Source organism: Bos indicus, chromosome 5, assembly GCF_029378745.1.
Source record: "Bos indicus isolate NIAB-ARS_2022 breed Sahiwal x Tharparkar chromosome 5, NIAB-ARS_B.indTharparkar_mat_pri_1.0, whole genome shotgun sequence".
NCBI lineage: Eukaryota > Metazoa > Chordata > Mammalia > Artiodactyla > Bovidae > Bos > Bos indicus.
Genome location: NC_091764.1, coordinates 28,697,275 through 28,719,562, shown reverse-complemented (window position 1 = coordinate 28,719,562; position 22,288 = coordinate 28,697,275). Strand labels below are relative to the sequence as shown.

General features: G+C 40.7%; 1 protein-coding gene across 5 annotated transcripts in view; it reads right to left on the bottom strand.

Moving 5' to 3' along the window:
* Positions 1–21,449, bottom strand: part of TFCP2 (transcription factor CP2) — a 53,169-nt gene extending 31,720 nt beyond the window's left edge. For 2 of the 5 annotated variants that reach the window (XM_019960554.2, XM_019960556.2), the window contains exon 1: positions 20,610–21,448. In XM_019960554.2, the coding sequence (XP_019816113.1) occupies positions 20,610–20,731 (122 nt within the window). In that variant the 5' untranslated portion in view covers positions 20,732–21,448. Of the gene's footprint in view, positions 1–20,609 lie in introns of all 5 variants that reach the window. The other 3 variants (XM_019960552.2, XM_019960553.2, XM_019960558.2) reach the window with 2 other exon arrangements.
* Between the last annotated feature and the right edge of the window lie 839 nt (positions 21,450–22,288).

The window sequence follows — 22,288 nt, the reverse complement described above, 5'->3', positions numbered from 1 at the left end:
TAGTACCAGGCTCTTTTATTAAATTTCTGAAATCACTGACTCTTCCCATTTAGAAGATGAATGACAACCATGGGTTATATATTCCAGAGAATCTGGCAGTTTTGACATAAAAAACAGAGCTCCACTTTCAGTACTCAAAGATCTGATATCTAGCATTACATTATGACCTATCTGTGAAGACATTTTTGTTTGTTTTCCTGTGACTAAGGGAAACCACACTGAGCCCCTTATATTGCCAAACTTCAAAGCTTCTTTTCAGGTCCCAAATGTCTCCCAGTTCTTTTGATTTTCTTTGTTTGTTTGTAGTTAGACTTCCCTCCCTTTTCATTAGCAAGCATCACTCACCACTTCTGGGGTTCTTATTCCTTGCCCATTCCGTTCCCACTACCAAGCCTAGCTAGTCCCCCATTCCTCTCTGCGGTGAAAGACAGACATTTTCCTGTTTGTTAACGCTTTAACCACTAATAACTTTTGGGGAAATCCTAAAAGTATCAGAATACTTATCCTACGAAATGGCCAAAAGACTTTAGCTACCTCTCTCCCCTTTATGCTTACAGTGGCAAGGCTTATGAAAAATTTCTGCCTTCTCCTTCAGACCACACCTTTGATGAAGGTCTTTTCTACTAAAAGGGCCACATATTCCCTGGAAATGTCCCAAGTTAGGCCTGATGATGCAATCAAGGCAGAACTGCTTTTGCTCCCTTTCTTTTATAGACAGACAGTAGATAGGTAGGTATGTAGATAGATGGATACACACTATGGATAGAGAGAGAATTAAATTGCAGTTCTAAGGATATGCAGAAGACACCCAGTTCACTAAGCCTCAATCCTTTTCAGGAACGATACCTAGCTTTTTATCATTATCCCCCAATCTACAGTCAAGAGTAACCTTTAAAAATGTAGATCTAAAATGTCACTACTCTGTTTACAATGCTTCAGAGGCTTCCCACTGAAATGTTGATAAAACACTAGCTCCTCAACAGGACACTCAAGGCCCTTCCAAACTGGATCCAGCTTACTTGTTCAGTTTCATCTCTCATTATACTTCTCATCTCTCTTCTCCCTCTTCTAACAATTCCAGCTGACAAAATAAAGCTCCTTTCCCTTGCTCTAACTCCACTACCACCACTGATTTTTTACATGTCAATTAGCATTTAATCCACACAAGGAGCAACTGTGTCCCTCTCCTTATTTGCCAGTGGAAGAAACTGATCAAGTAATTTGAAATGTTAAAAACATTTGCCCATGGTTAAATGGCTAGAAAATAGCAAATATAAATCTAAGTCTATTCATCCATTCTTTCAATATTTTGTGAGCATTTTAGGCCTGGCACCATTTCAGGCAGCAAAGAAACAGTAAACAAATTTTATCCAAGTTTTATCCTTCTTTATTATTACTCAATGCCTGGCATAAAGTTGCATTTGTTTAAAACAGTCCTGAGGAAAATGTAATCAAGAGCTCCTATTCAGTGCTCCAAAGATATTTCTTAAGGTGATGCACACCAGCTCTCTACACATGGCTATTTGTGCAAGTCCTACTAACAGAATGATAGTATCAATGAACTGATTTCACTAAAAGGACTCAGGGCTTTTGCAACAGTTGATTCCTCTGTCCACAAACCAAACTTCCAGATTGTTTTGCACCATTCAGATCTCTGCTATAATGTCACGTCTACAGAGAAACATTCCTGTCACTCTACCTAGATTCTATGCATTTTCATCAAGACACTACCTTGTCTGTCTGTCTACCTATCTATTTACCTACTATATACCTACCTATTTACTACTCCTCCCATAAGAATGCAAGCTCCAAGAGTGCAAAGACCTCATTTGTTTTGTCACCCTAGTGTTAACAAGGCCTGGCCATAGTAGGTACTCAATAAATATTGTTTAAATGAGTCCCACAACAATAATAATAGGAAGAGTAATAATCCCATTAGAAAATCCAGGCTACTCAGCAAACACAACTGGGTTATACTTGTGGATGAATAGTCCAGAAAATGCTTCTATCACTTATTATCAAATCTCTATTGACAGGCTTCCCTGGTGGCTCAGCAGTAAGAATCCTGCTGCCAATGCAGAAGACACAGGTTTGATCCCAGGTCCAGGAAGATCCCTCATGCTGCAGAGTAAACTAAACCACAACTATCGAGTCTGTGCTCTAGAGCTCTGGAACTGCAACTACCGAGCCCTCGAGCCGCAACCACTAAAGCCCGTGTGTCCTGGGGCCTGTGCTCGGCAACAAGAGAAGCAGCCACGGGAATGAGAAGCCCGTGCACTGCGACCAGAGAGCAGTGCCCACTCTCGGCAACTAGAGAAAAGCCCGCACAACAACGAAGACCCAGTACAGCCGATAAATACATACAAATTAAAAAAAAAATCTATCGAGCACTTGGCTATCTATACTCCTGCAAAGAGTTTCTGAGTATTTCCATGTTACTTACAATTGCCTCTCCACACACAATTTTACTAATTAAATCTTTCATGCAATATTTCTAAGCATCTTTAACAACCAAACCTACAAACCTACTTACTCTTGAAACCATCTTTTTTCCTCCTGATACAATGAAGGCAAAATTCTTTCCACTGGGAAAGGCTAATCCTTACCCATGGAGTTAGAATCCATGTATTCTTAATTCCTAAAAACGTTATTCCCTTGACTGTCCCCATGCATGTACCATCAATCGCCTTTTATTGGATTATAACCATTAGCATATATTCATGTTTTTTTTTTAATTTTATTTTTTTTTTAAACTTTACATAATTGTATTAGTTTTGCAAATATCAAAATGAATCCATCACAGGTTTACATGTGCTCCCCATCCTGAACCCTCCTCCCTCCTTCTTCCCCATACCATCCCTCTGGGTCGTCCCAGTGCACTAGCCCAAGCATCCAGTATCGTGCATTGAACCTGGACTGGCATCTCATTTCATACATGATATTTTACATGTTTCAATGCCATTCTCCCAAATCTTCCCACCCTCTCCCTCTCCCACAGAGTCCATAAGACTGTTCCATATATTCATGTTTGACTAGCTCTCATTCATAAAAAAAAATTTACCCACATCGCCCTTCAACTACTACTACACTTCTCAGTACCTTTCACAACTAAAATTATCTATATATATTGTGTCCATTTTCTCATCTCTGATTCTTTCCTCAAACAACGACAGTTACGCTTTCACTCCTAATAAAAAGTGATTGTCGTGGCCACCAATGACTTCCATGTAGCCAAACTCAATTGTCACTTCTCTGGGCTCATTTTACTTCAACTTTCAGCAGCATTTCAACAGAGCTCTAACTCCTATAGTAGCTACTCTCCTCTCTGGCCTCCTAAATCCTCTCCTAATTTTCTTCCTACCTCACCAGCAATGCCTCCTCAACTGCCTTGTAGCAACCCCTCTTCCTCCATAAAACTTCAGGATGTGATTTTGGCTCTTTTCTTTCTACACTCCCAGATGATCTCTTTAATTCCCATATATTTAAATATCACAGTAATCTGATGACTCCCGAACACACCTAGGTCCAGACTTCTGTTTTGAACTCCAGATCCCATATTTAAATACGTATCTAATATTGCCTCTTTGATGTCTCTCTGGGATATCAAATGAACCAGGTCCAAATGCAAACTTTCGATCTTCCTCCAAACCTTCCCACCCTACCACTCCACCCTCTATTCCTCCTTGTCCCAGATGGCAAATGATTCATCAAAATGCTCAAACTAGAACACTTGAAGGCATCCTAGATTGATACTTTCTCCCTTATCTTCATGCCCATTAACAAGTCCTATGAATTTTTCTCTGTAAAACGTATCTTACGTTCATCTTCTCTTCAGTAGAGTACAAGAAGTAAGAAGACAGGCTCTGAAGTTAGACACTAGAATTTAAATCAAAGCAATAAGTTAGCATTTATTGAGCATTTACTGCTTGTCTAACATTGTCTTAATTATTTTATATGTATTAATTCTTTTAATGTTCATAAGAACCTCATGAGGTAGGTACTATTATTATTATTATTTTTATTTTAAATCATAGCAACAGAGGTTAAGTAACTTGTCCAATCCTGAGAGACCCAGAATTCAAACTCCTAAATCTAGTTCCAGATCTCACTGTGGTAGACTGTCTCTTGGTAAAAAGAGACTAGAAATAAGGAGATCAGGAGGACTTCCCTGGAGGTCCAGTGGTTAAGACTCCGAGCTTCTGCTACAAGTGGCTTAGGTTTGCTCCCTGGTTGGGTAACTAAGATCCTGCATGCCACGCAGCATGGCGCAAAAAAAAAAAAAAAAGATAGGGAGATCAGTTCAAAGCTAAGGCAACAGTCTGGGTAAAAATAATGAAAGTCTAAACCAGTAATGAAAGTAGAAACATTTCAAATTTATGCAATCTTCAAGACCTAAACAGAGAGTTACAGCATGTTCAAGGACTGAAAGACTGAATATTTCAAAGATGTCAATTTTTCCCAAACTGATCTACAGATTCAATCCCAGTCAATATCCCAACAGATTCAACTTGACAAACTGATTCTAAAATTTGTATCAATTAGCAAAACCAAGAATAGCCAAGATACTCCTTAAGAAGAAAAAACATAAAAGAGATTTACCCTGTCAGATATCAAATATTATTTCAAAGCTTTAGTCATTAAGATAGCATGGTGTTGCTTCAGATGGACAAATTAACCTAACAGAATACAGAACCCATTAACTGACTCCACATATACAAAAATCTACTTTATGACAGAGCTGGTATCACTGATCAGTGAAGAAAGGATGAACTTTTTAATAATTGTTGGAAAAATTGGATATCTACATGGGAAAAAATGAAATTGAATCAACACCCAATACAAAATTCAATTTTTAAAAAACCAATTCTGGGAGGTCCCTGGCAGTGCAGTGGTTAGGAGTTGGCATTTTCACTATTATGGCCTGCGTTCAATCCCTGGTTGGGGAACTAAGATCCTGCAAGCCACATGGTGTGGCAAAAAAAAAAAAAATTATCTAAATGGATTAAAGGTTTAAGTGTAAAAAGCAAAAATGTAAAACGTTTAGAAGACAATAAAAAAGAATAACACTATGGCTCAGTGGTAGAGAATCTGCCTGCCAGTTCAGGAGACATGGGTTTGATTCCTGGTCCAGGAAGATCCCACATGCCTTGGGACAATTAAGCTCATGTGCCTCAACTACTGAGCCTGTGCTTTCAAGCCATGGAACTGCAACTACTAAAGCCCGCATCCCCAAGAGAGTGTGCTCCACAATAAGAGAAGCCCAGCCAATGAGAAGCCCGTGCACTGCAACCAGAGTAGCCACTGCTTTCCAAAACTAGAGAAAAGTTCACGTAGCAACGAAGACCCAGCACAGCCAGAAAAAACCAATAACTCCATGGCCTTAGACTAGGGAAGAATTTCTTAGACATTAAAATCATACACCATAAAGGAAAGGATTGATAAACTATAATACACCAAATTAAAAACTTTGGAACCAGTGACACATAAAATGAAATTACAAGCCATAAATTGGGAGACGATACCAGCTATACAAATAAAGACAAAAGATGATGATCAAAATATATTTTAAATTACTATAAAGACTAGTGATGAAAGGAAAGTCAGAACACCAATTTGTGTATCCAAAGTCCCAAGTGAGGATTTCCCTGGTGGTCCAGTGGTTAAGATCCACCTGCCAACACAGGGGACACGGGTTTGATCCCTGGTCTGGGCAGATTCCACATGCTGCGGGGTAACTGCCCACATGCTGCAACTACTGAAGCCCGCTCTCCTCGAGTCCGTGCTCCACAGCAAAAGAAGCCACCACAGCGAGAAGTCGGCGCACCGCAACGCAGAGTAGCCACCGCTAGCTACAACCAGAGAAAGCCTGCTGCACCAACCAGAGCAGCCAAAATTAAAATTAAATAAATAAAATTATTTTTAAAAATAACTTTTAAAAGTCCCAAAAGGGGACTTCCCTGGTGGTCAGTGGTTAAGACTTTGCCTTCCACTACAAAGGATGCAGGTTCATCTCTGGTCAGGGCACTAAGATCCCACATACCTCAACATCAAAAAACCAAAATATAAAACAGAAACAATATTGTAACAAATTCAATAAAGATTAAAAAAAAAAAAGTCCAAAATGAATTTTTCTCCCAGATTCTAGCCCGATGATGCACAGTAGGAGTCAACCTCTGGCTACAGTTGGAAACTACTGCCAACAAGGTAGATAAAGGCAGGAGATAAGAGGAGGTGGAAGAAAGAAAAGGAATGCAACAAGTGGGATAAGTGAGGAATGGCAACATTATTGGGTTGTAGGTCAACTTCCATTAGAATTATAAGAGGGCAAGAAAAGAAACATCTACAGACCTTTAGGAACAAAACCAACAAATGGGATAGGACAATTTTAAAAGATGTGGGAAGTTAGCCAGCAACGGATTATGCAGTAGAGACTTCCCCCCCCCAATTATGCAGTACTTCAGACATATAAAAAGGTTAAAAAAAAAAAAGTACAACCAATACCTGTGTATACACCACTTAGCTTCAGAAATAGAGTATTTATAGTTAAAGCCCTCTGATTATTCCTCAGTTATATCCCTCAGTCAACTCCCAGAGGCAAGAGTATCCCGAACTTGAAGATAAACATGCTCAGTCATTTCTTTGTATTTTTACAGTGAGGTCATTTTTTAAAAAGTAGTGGATAAATTTTGTGACAAATAGAGGGATTTCATTGAAATACACTGTCCATCATAAGAGACTCAGAATGAAGGGGAAAGGAAAGGAGCGGGATCAACTCTTAAAACAAAGAGATGAAGATTCAGAAGACAGCTGAAGGGGGAAAAAGTGAAAGTAAACAGTACTGGAAAAGCAGCACAACAAAAAAGAACAAAAATTAGTGTCAATGGAGAGAAACAGTGGCCTCAGATAATATCAATAACCTCAGATATGCAGATGACACCACCCTTATGGCAGAAAGTAAAGAACTAAAGAGCCTCTTGATGAAAGTGAAACAGGAGAGTGAAAAAGTTGGCTTAAAGCTAAACATTCAGAAAACTAAGATCATGGCATCCAGTCCCATCACTTCATGGCAAATAGATGGGGAAACAGTGGCTGACTTTATTTTTTGGGGCTCCAAAATCACTGCAGATGGTGACTGCAGCCATGAAATTTGAAGACGCTTGCTCCTTGGAAGGAAAGTTATGACCAACCTAGATAGCATATAAAAAGCAGAGACATTACTTTGCCAACAAAGGACCGTCTAGTCAAGGCTATGGTTTTTCCAGTGGTCGTGTATGGATGTGAGAGTTGGACTGTGAAGAAAGCTGAGCGCCAAAGAATTGATGCTTTTGAACTGTGGTGTTGGAGAAGACTCTTGAGAGTCCCTTGGACTGCAAGGAGATCCAACCAGTCCATCCTAAAGGAGATCAGTCCTGGGTTTTCATTGGAAGGACTGATGTTGAAGCTGAAACTCCAATACTTTGGCCACCTGATGCAAAAAGCTGAGTCATTTGAAAAGACCCTGATGCTGGGAAAGATTGAAGGAGGGAAGAGAAGGGGATGACAGAGGATGAAATGGTTGGATGGCATCACCGACTCAATGGACGTGAGTTTGAGTAAACTCCGGGAGTTGGTGATGGACAGGGAGGCCTGGCGTGCTGTAGTTCACGGGGTCGCAAAGAGTCAGACACACCTGAGCAACTGAACTGAACTTGCCTTTGAAACAAAAAAGAGTGAGAGTGCGTTCAGTACATTCACTCAATAGATCAGCAATTTTTTAGACACTCTTCTAAGGTACTCCACTCCAGTGTTCCAGTGTTCTTGCCTTGAGAATCCTAGGGACCAGGGAGCCTGGTGGGCTGCTGTCTGTGGGGTTGCACAGAGTCGGACACGACTTAAGTGACTTAGCGGCTAAGGTACTAGGGATACAGCAGAAATCAGAACAAAGTCTCTGCCTTCAAGGAGCATTTATTCTAGTTGGAGAAAGAGGTAAGCAAATAATAACTCATCAGGTATTGGGGAAAAGACAAAAACGACTAGTGAAGGCAGAGTGCTGGTGAGAGGAAGGAGGTGGCTGCTATGTTCTTTGAAGGTAGTGAGAGATGGCCTCTCTGATAAAGTGACATGTAGGCAGAAACCTAAAGGAAGTGAGGAATGTATAAGTCTTATCTCAGGAGGAGTTACAGCAGATACAAAAGGCCCAGAGGTGGGAGTGTGCATAGCATTTGAGGGACTGTAAGATGGCTAGATGTGGCTGGGCTCAGCAGCAAGGGGAAGAGTCCATATGGACAAGGTACTGAGGCACCACATGTGGAACAATGCCAGAACTGAACCTTCTATTCAAAGTGAGATGCAGAATCACTGGAGAGTTTTTAGGAGAAAAGTAGCACAATCTGATCTACATTTCAAGGAAGCCAATCATATAATTTACCATTCACACAGGGACACCTGGGTGAGTGAAGGAGGATGCTATCAATAGTTACATCAGGACAAAAGGCTTGTTACAAGACTTTCATTTTAAAAGGCTGCTATGTGGAGCCAATTTGAAGGGGTTCCTCCAGCCAAATCTGGAACTGATCAAAATATATTGTGATAGTATTAATAAACGATTACAATCTACTAAGTAACGAGGCTACATTGATAAAAATAAGAAGTAAAAGGTTATTTTTTTTTAAAGTGAGACAGATATATATTTCATATTCTTTTCTATTCTGGTTTATCACAGGATACTGACTACAGCTCCCTGTGCTATATATACTGTAGGACCTTGCTGCTTACCCATCATATAGAACAGTTTGCATCTGCTAATCCCAAACTCCTAACACTCCCCTCCCCCTGCCTCTTTCCCCTTGGCAACCACAAGTCTGCTCACTGTGAGTCTGCCTCTGTTTTGTAGCTACGGTCACCTGTGTCATATTTTGGATTCTACATATAAATGGTATCCTGTGGTATTTGTCTCTCTCCGACTCACGTTGCTTAGTATGATAATCTCTAGGTCCATCCACGTTGCCACAAATGACATTATTTCATTTTTATGGCTGAGTAATATTCCACTGTGCACACACATACCATATCTTCTTTATCTGTTCACCTGTCAGACATTCTTAAGTTGTGTCCATGTCTTGGCTATTGTAAATACTGCTTCTATGAACACAGGGGTACGTGTATGTGGAAAAGCTCTTTCATACAAAACCAATGAACATATTTAGAAGGAAAGGCACAGTTAGAAAATCATCTATTAGCAACCATCATAACGATAGCTGATTAAGGCAAGAATAAACATGGCAACCCACTCCAGTGTTCTTGCCTGGAGAAGCCCAGGGATGGGGGAGCCTGGTGGGCTGCTGTCTATGGGGTCGCAGAGTCGGACACGACTTTAGTGACTTAGCAGCAAACACTAAAATTGATAGATAAAAGTTTGAAAAGTAATAGGATATTTACATAGTCTCAATGAATCTCCCCACAAGATATTTATCAATTACAAAAGACAATAAATTTCCAAAAAAGAAAATTGGTATACGTCACCTTCACGAGATGGCCAAAGTTGACACTGCCAGGAATAGAATCAATCAAGCATGTGCTATGTAATATGATGGGGCTTCCCAGGTGGGGAAGAATCCGCCTGCCAATGCAGGAGATACGGACTTGATCCCTGGGAAGATCCCCTGGAGAAGGAAATGACAACCCACTCTAGTATTCTTGCCTGGGAAATTCCATACACAGAGAAGCCTGGAAGGCTATAGCCCACGGGGTCATAAAAGAGTCAAACACAACTTAGCAACTAAAAAACAACAATGTAACATGATACACAGAGAACTCAGCATCACTACTTAGGTTCAGTTCAGTTCAGTTCAGTAGCTCAGTCACCGACTCTTTGCGACCCCAGGCCTCCCTGTCCATCACCAACTCCCGGAGTTCATCCAAACTCTTGTGCATCAAGTCGGTGATGCCATCCAGCCATCTCATCCTCTGTCGTCCCCTTCTCCTCCTGTCCCCAATCCCTCCCAGCATCAGGGTCTTTTACCATGAGTCAACTCTTCTTAGGTATTACTACCCAAAGTGCATAAACTGAGGGCTTCCCTGGTGGCTCAGTGGTAAAGAATCTGCTTGCCAATGCAGGAGACTCAGGTTCGAACCCTGGATCGAGAAGATCCCCTGGAGGAGGAAAGGGCAACTCACTCCAGTATTCTTGCCTGTAAAATCCTATGGACAGAGTAGCCTGGCGGGCTACAGTCCACAGGCTTACAGAAGAGTCAGACATGACTCAGCACCTAAACAACAAAGTGTATAAACTGAATTTAAGCATAAGGAAACAACAAACCTAAATCGAGGAATATTCTACAAAATAATTGGCTTGTACTAATCAAATTGTCAGTGCCATGAAAATACAATGAAAGACTCTGGAGCCATTCTAGATTAAACAAGACAAGAAAGACAAGTCAACTGAATCAACACATAATCTTGGATATTGCTCTGTTATAAAGGACATTACTGAGACAATTGGCAAAAGTGAAAAAGTTTCATAGGTAGATAATAGCACTGTGTCAGAGTCAGGTTCCTGATTTTGATCATTGTACTGTGGTTATGTAAGAGAATTTCTTGTTTCAAAAGATGACACATTGAAGTATTTTGGTTGTTAAGGGGCATCATATCTGCAACTTAAACAGTTCAAGAAGAGGTGGCAAGAATACACAGAAGAACTGTACAAAAAAGATCTTCATGTCCCAGATAACCACGATGGTGTGATCACTGACCTAGAGCCAGACATCCTGGAATGTGAAGTCAAGTGGGCCTTAGAAAGCATCACTACGAACAAAGCTAGTAGAAGTGATGGAATTCCAGTTGAGCTATTTCAAATCCTGAAAGATGATGCTGTGAAAGTGCTGCACTCAATATGTCAGCAAATTTGGAAAACTCAGCAGTGGCCACAGGACTGGAAAAGGTCAGTTTTCATTCCGATCCCAAAGAAAGGCAATGCCAAAGAATGCTCAAACTACCGCACAATTGCACTCATCTCACATGCTAGTAAAGTAATGCTCAAAATTCTCCAAGCCAGGCTTCAGCAATACGTGAACCATGAACTTCCTGATGTTCAAGCTGGTTTTAGAAAAGGCAGAGGAACCAGAGATCAAATTGCCAACATCCGCTGGATCATGGAAAAAGCAAGAGACTTTCAGAAAAACATCTATTTCTGCTTTATTGACTATGTCAAAGCCTTTGACTGTGTGGATCACAATAAACTGTGGACAATTCTGAAAGAGATGGGAATACCAGACCACCTGACCTGCCTCTTGAGAAATCTGTATGCAGGTCAGGAAGCAACAGTTAGAACTGGACATGGAACAACAGACTGGTTCCAAATAGGAAAAGGAGTACGTCAAGGCTGTATATTGTCAACCTGCTTATTTAACTTCTATGCAGAGTACATCATGAGAAATGCTGGACTGGAAGAAACACAAGCGGGAATCAAGATTGCCAGGAGAAATATCAATAACCTCAGATATGCAGATGACACCACCCTTATGGCAGAAAGTGAAGAGGAACTCAAAAGCCTCTTGATGAAAGTGAAAGTGGAGAGTGAAAAAGTTGGCTTAAAGCTCAACATTCAGAAAACATGGATCATGGCATCCGGTCCCATCACTTCATGGGAAATAGATGGGGAAACAGTGGAAACAGTGTCAGACTTTATTTTGGGGGGCTCCAAAATCACTGCAGATGGTGACTGCAGCCATGAAATTAAAAGACACTTACTCCTTGGAAGGAAAGTTATGTCCAACCTAGATAGCATATTAAAAAGCAGAGACATTACTTTACCAACAAAGGTTCATCTAGTCAAGGCTATGGTTTTTCCAGTGGTCATGTATGGATGTGAGAGTTGGACTGTGAAGAAAGCTGAAGAATTGATGCTTTTGAACTGTGGTGTTGGAGAAGACTCTTGAGAGTCCCTTGGACTGCAAGGAGATCCAACCAGTCCATTCTGAAGGAGATCAGCCCTGGGATTTCTTTGGAAGGAATGATGCTAAAGCTGAAACTCCAGTAGTTTGGCCACCTCATGCGAAGAGTTGACTCATTGGAAAAGACTCTGATGCTGGGAGGGATTGGGGGCAGGAGGAGAAGGGGACGACAGAGGATGAGATGGCTGGATGGCATCACTGACTCCATGGGTGTGAGTCTGAGTGAACTCCGGGAGTTGGTGATGGACAGGGAGGCCTGGCGTGCTGCAATTCATGGGGTCAGGAAGAGTCGGACACGACTGAGCGACTGAACTGAACTGAACTGAAACAGTTCAGAAAAAAATAACTGCAGGTGTGTGAAGAGAGATGGGGAAAGACAAAAGCAAATTTAGTAAATATTAACATTTAAGAAATCTGGGTGAAGGCTATGTACAAATTCTTGGCCTGTTTTTGCAAATCTTTCACAAGTCTGAAATTATTTTTTATTTAAATGAACAAAATACCCACACACTTACAAAAGTTTCAGTGTAGAGAACAGATTAGGTTGGGGGATGGTGGTGAGTGCAGAGTCAGAAACAGAGTTGAACCAATTAAAAGGCTATTGTAGATTAAGGACAGGGGTCATGGAAGATAGCAGAGTAGGAAGCTCTAGGAATTGGTCTTTCACCAAAAGAACTGAGCTGGCAAGAAATGCCTGAGGCAATTATTTTGAAACTCTGGAATCTAGTCAACACTTTCAGCATCCAAGGGAGGCTTGATGAAGAAAGAGGCTGCTAAGTTTTAGTTAATTTCAGCACTTGGCATGGCACCTATCATTTTTTAGCTCCCAGTCCCATGGCAGGAAGCAGTGGGAACAATAAATAGCCCAAGATCCTACTGTAGCTTGCTGGTGCTAGGATGTGCGATACGGATCTTGTCTCCAAAAATCAAGGTTATGTGTCTTTTTTTTCCTTTTTGCCACCCTGCTCAGCTTGTAAGATCTTATTTCACCAGTCAGGGATTGAACCTGGGCCATGGCAGAGAAGCCTCAGAATCCTAACTACTAGGCCACGAGGGAACTCCCAGAGTTTTGTGTCTTGATCACTGGTTTTGATTGCTGAGGAGCTGGCAAAGAGGCTCACCACTGTCTCAGCCCCCACGGCTGAAGTAGCTTCCCTAGCAAAATGAGACAACGAGATTTAAAGAAAGAACACTCTTTTCCCCCCCTTTTCTCTTCTTATTGGATCCAGGCATTTAAGGAAATCTTTGTCAAGTCACTGACAGGGTGGACATAATGACATAACAGAAGAGACTTCACTGACTATATAGAGCAATGAATATACTCTCTACAAAAAAAGTTTAGAAAAGTCACTAAACAAATAGACAATTTCAGCTTTCATTCAGTAACAACAGTAATCTCTAGGGAGGGAGCAGAATCTGACTTCCAGAGTTACCATATTATAATACTCAAAATGTCCAGTTCTCAACAAAAAATTACAAAGCATATAAGCACATAGGCACATGAAAAAAATGTTCAACATTGCTAGTTATGAGAATATGAAAATTAAAACTACAATGAGGCATCACCACACACCAGTCAGAATGGCTGTCATCAAAAAGTCTATAAACAATAAATGCTGGAGAGGGTACGGAGAAAAAGGAACCCTCCTATACTGTTGGTGGGAATATAAATTGGTGCAGCCACTATGGAAAAGAGGATGGAGGTTTCTCAAAAAACTAAAAACAGAACTATCATAAGACCCAGCAATCCCACTCCTGGACATATATCCAGAAAAGAAAAAAACTTCAATTCAAAAAAGCACATGTACCTCAATTTTCATAGCAGCACTGTTTACAAAAGCCAAGACATGGTAAGAACTCAGGTACCAATCAACAGATGATTGATTGGTTTGAGAGGATGTGATATATATATATCACACACATATATATATCAAAAAATATATAAAATAATGGAATATTATATATATACATATATATTATAATGGAATATTACCCAGTCATAAAAGAATGAAATACTGCCATTTGCAGCAACATGGATGAACCTGTGGGATATTATACTAAGTGAAATAAGTCAAAGACAAATATTATATGACATCACTTATATGTGGAATCTAAAAAATAATACAAATAAATCTATATACAAAATAGACTCACTAAGAAAACAAACTTTAGGTAGCAAAGGGGAAAGGGAGGAAGGAGGGGTAAATCAGGAGTATGCAATTAACAGATACAAACTATACTTAAAATAGATAAGCAACAAAGATTTACTGAATTACACAGGGAACTATATTCAACATATTATAATAACCTATAATAGAAAATAATCTGAAATATATATATATATATATATAACTGAATCATTTTGATGCACACCAGAAACAAACACAATATTATAAATCAACTGCACTTCCACTGTTTTAAATTATAAAGCACACAAAGACACAGTTGCAGTGAGTAGGGGCTGCTCTTTCTAGAGACGAATAGCCTCCTCACTGCAGTGGCTTCTCTTGCTGTGCAGCACAGACTCTAGGTGTGCAGGCTTCAGGACTGATGGGTGCAGCTTGTGAGCTCTAGAACATGGGCTCAGTAGCTGTGGCGCATGGGTTTAGTTGCTCCATGGTTTGTGAAACCTTCCCAGACCAGGGATCGAACCCATGTCCCCTGCATTGTCAGGCGATTTTTATCCACTGTACCAACAGGAAAGTCTGTAACACTATTCTAACTCAAACTCTTCCCAAAAGGGGGGAGGAACACTTCCTAACAGTGTATGATACCAAAAGCCAGAAAAGGATACAAGAACAGTACAGACCAATATCCCTTATGAATAAAGACACAAAAATCCCCAACAAAATACTACCAAACTGAATCCAATAGTACATTAAAATGATTCTAAACTATGACTAAGTGAGGTTTATCTCAGAAGTGTAAGGATAGTTCAGGTAAGGAAATCACAATGTAATACCCCATATGATCATTTTGATAGAAAAGGCACAGGACAAAATTCAACATCCTTTCATGAAACATTGAAAACAACCTTGAAGTCACTATGCTAAGTGAAAAAATAGCAGTCCCAATAACCTCCAGGGCTTCCCAGGTGGCACTAGAGGTAAAGAATCTGCCTGCCATTTGTAGGAGATGCAAGGGATGCGGGTTCAATTCCCTGAGTCAGGGAGATCCCCCAGAGTAGGGAATGCTCCAGTATTCTTGCCTGGAAAATTCCATGGACAGAGGAGTCTGGTGGGCTACAGTCCATAGGGCCACAGAGAGTCAGACACAGCTGAGCAACTAAGCACATAATAACCTCTAAAAGAGTAAAATATGTAGGAATAAATTTAACCAAGGATGTGAAAGACTTGTACACTAAAAACCACAAAACACTGCTTAAAGAAATTAAAGATGACCTAAATAAATGGAAAGACACCCCATGTTCATGAACTGATAAACCTGGTATTAAGATGGAAATACTCCCAAAGCTATCTATAGATTTAATGAAATCCCTATCAAAATTCCAATGGCCTGTTTTGCAGAAACAGAAAGGCTTACCTTCAAATTTGTATAGCACTACAAGGCGCCCTGAAGAGCAAAAAAACAATAACGGAAAAGAAAAACAAAATAAGAGGAATCACACTTCCCAATTTCAGAGCTTTTTTACAAAGCTACAGTAATCAAAATAGTGTGGTACTGGCAAAAAGACATATCAACCAATGGAACAGAATAGAGTCCACAAATAAATCCTTACAAGAATGGCCACTTGATTTTCAATGGGACTACAAAGAACATTCCATGGAAACGAACAAATAGCTGGGACAACTGGCTATCCAAATACAAACAAATGAAGCTGGACCCCTATCTCACTATAATAGCCAGGACATGGAAGCAACCTAGATGTCCATCAGCAGATGAATGGATAAGAAAGCTGGGGTACATATACACAATGGAGTATTACTCAACCATTAAAAAGAATACATTTGAATCAGTTCTAATGAGGTGGATGAAACTGGAGCTTATTATACAGAGTGAAGTAAGCCAGAAGGAAAAACACCAATACAGTATACTAACGCATATATATGGAATTTAGAAAGATGGTAACGATAACCCTGTATACGAGACAGCAAAAGAGACACTGATGTATAGAACAGTCTTATGGACTCTGTGGGAGAGGGAGAGGGTGGGAAGATTTGGGAGAATGGCATTGAAACATGTGAAACGTCATGTATGAAACGAGATGCCAGTCCAGGTTCAATGCACGATGCTGGATGCTTGGGGCTGGTGCACTGGGACGACCCAGAGGGATGGTGTGGGGAGGGAGGAGGGAGGAGGGTTCAGGATGGGGAACACATATATACTAATTAAATAATTTTCTATTAAAAAAATAAAAATAAATAAAACCTTTAAAAAAAAATTAAAAGATTAACTCGAAATAGATCAACAACCTAAACATAAGAGCATAAACTATAAACTCTTAGAAGAAACCACAGGGTAATTGGCCATAACTTGAATTTAGCAACAGATTCTTAAGAGCTGACATCAAAAGCATAAAGCAACAAAGTGAATAAATTGGACTTCATAAAAAGTAAACACAGCTGGGGACGTTCCTGGTGGTCCAATGACTAAGAATCTGGATTTCCAATGCAGGGTTCTGGGTTCAATCCCTGGTCAGGGAACTAGATCCCACTTCCTACAACTAACAGTTTACATACTGCAGGTAAGACCAAGCACAGTCAAATAAAATAATAAATAAAAATAAATATTTTTTAAAAATTAAACACTTTTGTGAATCAAAGAACACTGTCAAGAATGTGAAAGACAGCATGCAGAATTAGAGAAAGTACCTACAAACCACACACCTGATAATAATCTTGTTGTAGCTGCTGTTTAGTCCATAAGTCATGCCCGACTCTCCTGTGACCCCTTCGAGTGTAACCTGCAAGGTTCTTCTGCCCACGGGATTTTCCAGACAAGAATACTGGACTGGGTTGCCATTTCCTTCTCCCAGGCATCTATCTTCTCCACCCAGGGATCAAATCCACATTTCCTGCAACAGGAGGTGGATTCTTTACCACTGAGCCACCTGGGAAGCCTAATGATCTAGTAATCAGAATACACAAAGAACTCTTCAACCCAACAATGTGAAAACAACCCAATTTAAAATTGGGCAAAGGACTCAAATGGGCTTCCCTTGTGACTCAGTTGGTAAAGAATCTGCCTGCAATGCGGGAGACCTGGGTTTGATCCCTGAGTTGAGAAGATTCCCTGCAGAAGGGAAAGGCTACCCACTCCAGTATTCTGGCCTGGAGAATTTCATAGACTGTATAGCACATGGGGTTGCAAAGAGTCAGACACGACTAAGCAACTTTCACTTTCACAAAGGACCCTCTTCCAAAGAAGACATATGAATGGCCAACAAGCACATGAAAAGATGTTCAACATCATGGTCATCAAGGGAACACAAAACAAATATCAGATCCTAGTTCACACTGACTAGGATGACTTTCATTTAAAACGCAGAAAACAAGTATTGATGAGGATGCAGAGAAATATGATCCCTTGTACATTGCAGGTGAGAATGCAGAATGGTTCAGCTGTTGTGTAAAACAGCTTGGCAGATCTTGAAAAAGTTAAGTATACACTACACACCTTTTAGGATAGCCAAAATCCAGAACAATGACACCACCAAATTCTGACAAGGTGTGGAGTAATACCAGAACTCTCTCATGGCTGGTAGGAATCGAAATGGTACAGCCACTTTGGAGGATGGTTTGGCAGTTTTTTACGAAACTAAACATACTCATACCATATGATCCAGTAATGGCATTCCTTGGTATCTGCTCAAAGATGAAAACCATCTGCACACAAAAATCTGCACACAGATGTTTATAACAGCTTTATTTATAATGCCTAAGCTTGGAAGCAACCAAGATGCCCTTCAGTAGTTGAATGGATAAGTAAACTGATACAAAGATCTATTATTCAGTGTGACCCCCTGGACACCAGGCTTCCCTGTCCTTAACTATCTAGTCAACCACTAATCTACCTTCTGTCCCTACAGATTTGCCAATTCTGGACATTCCCAAGAAAGAGAATCATATGTAGTCTTCTGTGACTGGCTTCTTTTATTCAGCATGTTTTCAGGGAACTTCCTTTATTTTAATTATAAAGTGTGTGCCATGTATTAAGATGTAAGGAAAAAATATGGAGACTATTAAAGGACCACTTACGAAAATAACAGAGTTAATGAATGCAATGGCAGATGAAGAATCAAAACATCCAACTAAGGTAAATCATTTATAAAGTATAAACCAACAGCTGTATAAATGAAACCATTTTAAGATGCAGTAGAAATAAGCAAGTCAGAGGAAAACAAATATGTTAGGAAAATATTTTATAAAACAAACTGCTGTTGGGGCTTCCCTGGTGGTCCAGTGGTTGGCAGTCCGCCTGGCAGTGCAGGGGACACAGATTCGATCCTGGTCCGGGAGAATCCCACATGCCGTGGGGTAGCAGGGACCGTGGGCCACAACTGCTCGGGCCTGCCCTCTAAACTACTGAGGCCTGCAGTGCCCTAGGGCCCAAGCTCTGCATCAGGAGAAGCCACGGTAAACAGATGCCAGCACACTGCTACTAGAGAGTAGGCCCCGCTCACCCCAACTGTAATACAAAAAGCCCTCACACAGCAACAAAGACCCAGAGCAGTAAAAATAAATAAACACATAAAAATTCTTTTAAAAATTGCTGTCAGCGAGAACATTTCCCTAACAAAGATTTAGGAAAAGTAACCTCAGGTTTACTTAAAAGAAGAAAAAGGGAGAGCAAAGAATCATTGTCTTTGAGAATAAAACCTCCTCCAATCAGTGTTTCTCAAAATGTGGTCCATGGACTATGTGAATCAAAATCACCAAAGAACTTGCTTTTACAAAATCAGATTTTTAGTCTGTGCCCCAAAGATGGGATGCTGGAAACTATTTTTTATAAGTTTCCAGATGACTCTAATACTACAGTTTGAGAACTAATATCTATTTAACACAAATTAATGCAAATGATTAAATGTGTGTAAGAGACAAGAGAATCATGACAATAGCAAAGTGCATGAAAAAGAGGAAGGTGAAAGAGGACAAAGAAAAAATACTTGAAAAACATTTTTTACACATTGTGCTATTGAGAAAAAATAGTGATGTTTGAAAACTATTGTGGATTTAATGTTGGAAAAAATTCCAAACATGTAAATATACAAGGCATTCTACTAATATATGTGAGGAGCACTCAGGGTATGAATAGGAAAGCATTCATAAATGTAAGGTAAGGTCACATGGTAGAGAGAGCACATAGTTGATACCCAAATGTTTGCTAATGATGTTAAACTATTTTTATACCAAGTACAGCTATATTCAATTATCTCCATCCTTAACTGTGATAACCTAGACAAAACTTAACTTTTCGTGGTAGTAATCTTTATACAAACACCACCATAAATTGTCAAATATTATGTCAGTACTGACGCACAAGCTCAGGGTCAGGACATTTAACTTTCATAACCAGGTTAATTTCTCTTTTTATGGTAAGACTTATTTTAACAAGAACAGACAAAATTAAATTTCTCAAGGCTAAGAGCATTGCATGATAGAACTCAAATTTCCATGAAAATTACTAAAATATGTATTCAAGGATGGCCTTTATTATTCTAACTGTAACCAAAGATTTCTGAAAATGAAGTATTAAGTTCTAACTCATAATTTTACTTCAATGAGTAAAGTTCACTTTGACTTAGCAGGGTTAAAGAAAGGAAGTTCACTTTTATAACTTTCAAAGATGCTCACTAACAGAATACAAAATTTGCCCACTTTCACCATAAAAGGCATCCTCTCATTATAAACTCATAAACCTAATTAAAAGTGCTAAATTCTAAAGTTTCTTTGACTCACTTATTTAGATTAAGCTTATTATCCATTTGGAAACCCAGTTATATTCCATCAAACATTAAGATGCAGATGTTTCAACATTTCCAGACATGGCTCTTGCACATCTTTTAAATGAAACAAACTATATTGGGGGAACGAAGTTGCTAAAGCATGCAAATAAATTACATGGCAGGTTATGTTGCTTTCACAGGAGATTTTTATTTATTATAAACATTTGGCTTGATACACGAAGGTCTAGAAGCATCTAAAAGTTCTTGTTGACACTTTTTCATTTCACAGCTTATGTTTCAAAAGTCAGAAACCCCAGAATTGAGTAAAGCCTGAAAGTTGGTTAAGATACAAACGTGTGGACTTAGGATCTCACATTTCTTCCCCAAAAGCAGTCAACCAATATTTATCATTTAAGTCCCAACTCCCTAAACACCTCACATGTTCAATGTGGCCTCTTACTCACACAAGTCCAGTGCAACCTACCCACACGTACGTACACACACACACACACCAACAGTCTCCAAATCACCCACACTGGCACAACAGCCTCTCAATATTCACTTGGTTGCTAATCAAGAGCCATTCTTCTTGACACTGTCCATAATCTCTTTTTCCATTTCTACCACAATGCTCACCACTCAAAAAAGAAACAAGTTCCTTTTCTCTAACCGCGGAGAGCTTCTCTAACTCAACACACCTCTTTCCTCCCCCGTTATTCTCTATCCTGCCTTTGTTACTCAGAAGGTGCAGGGTCTGGGAAAATCTCACTCACCTCATGCTATAGGCACCAGCACCCAGTTCCTGGCCGATCCCGGATAGACTAGCATCAAAGTCCTGCACCAGCCCGGATTCAATCACCTCATCGGCCAGAGGCAGCTTCAGAGCCCAGGCCATTCTGGCTCCTTCCTTGCCCCAGGAGACAGTTTCTTGTACAAAGGCGAGTAGCGTGATTCTACCCAACCGGGGCAAGACTGCAAGACTGTAGAAAACTCCAAACCAAGATCTCCCACGCAGCACCCACCAAGCCACCCCCAAGCCCCACCCACACTGCCCACACAACTAACCTCCCGTACCCTTGGCTCCTGGCTCTCGGCTGCCCCTACTTCCAAAATCCCTCCCCCGCACCCAGGTCTCTAGAGCACGAGGGCCCTTTGGCTTAACTCTTCCAGACTGTCCAGAGGTAACCCTGGACTCCTTGCACTCTTTTTGAGATCTCCCCTTGAGCTCGCGGTGGTCACTCGCTGTTTTCCAAACAAACCAGCAGCAGCGACCCGCTGCCTAGCCGGCACTCCCACGCCGCTTTAGCACCTTTCCCCCGCCCCTTTCCGCTGGAAATCCCCTCCCTCCCGGGAACCACTCTCCCTTTCCTCTCCAGGCCTCGCTTCCGGTCAGTCCCAAGATCACTTCCGGTCACTTCTTCTCAATTCCACGGCTCTTAGAACCAAAGCCAGGTTTCCACTGAGCCGACTTCCCGCCCTCCGCAGCCCCCAACGGCCTCAAAACATGGATGGAGACAGCCCAGCACCGGTTTGAAACCCAGACTAGCCAGGCTCCTCCACCGCCCGCCGTGCCAGCGCCAACCAATCATGGCGTCCTCTTCCTTCGCCGGAGCGGCTAGTGTGACGTCACCCTAACACTGGCCAATTAAGAATCGACTCCGCTGAGCTTGGCAATGATGATAGGCTAGCGACGCCACGACTCTCCGCCTCCTGAGATGGACTGGGCGATCTGGGAGAGGACTGGGGTGCGTCGGGTGGCCGGGTTTAAACGTCTTTCCTAGTTGTTCTCAGGCTTCTGGCGTCCGCTCAGTAGCTAGTCAAAACCCTAAGACGTGGGTGGAGCTCTAACTCTAGTCTTGCTGAACCTACACCCATCCCTGGCTGACTCTTGGTTGTTATCCTAACAAGTGTTTGTATGCTTCTAAATACTCTCTCCTTAAACTCACCTCTCCTGGGGTCAAGAACCTACTTAAGTTCCACTTACCTGGATAGTCTTTTTATCTTCCGAATTCTCCTTTAATGCTTTTCAACAGGAAAGCATGAGATAGGTAAGAGTGTTGTGGTTTTTAAAAGGTGGTGATCTGAAAATGAGGGTTTGTGCTGGCGTCTTCATTTACTGGCTTGGTGACCAGAATAGTCAGTCGTTTAATCTTACCGAGATACAGCTTTTTTATATTTGAAAAATGGGGATAAAACCATACGTGCTCCACCTTCTTCCACGTACTCCATCTTCCTCCTTTGAGGTTTTAATAATGTCCATTCTTTATTGAGCATCAACTATATACAAGGAACTTTTTTACATTATTAATAATCCTGAAAACAATTGTAGCTAGATTTGCAATTCTAAATATAAGTATTAATGACCTTCATTTTTCCAATAAGGAGAGGAGGCTGAAGCCTTAATTTCGCCAGAACTAAATTGAGGTGCCAATCTCAGAGTGGATTATAGAAT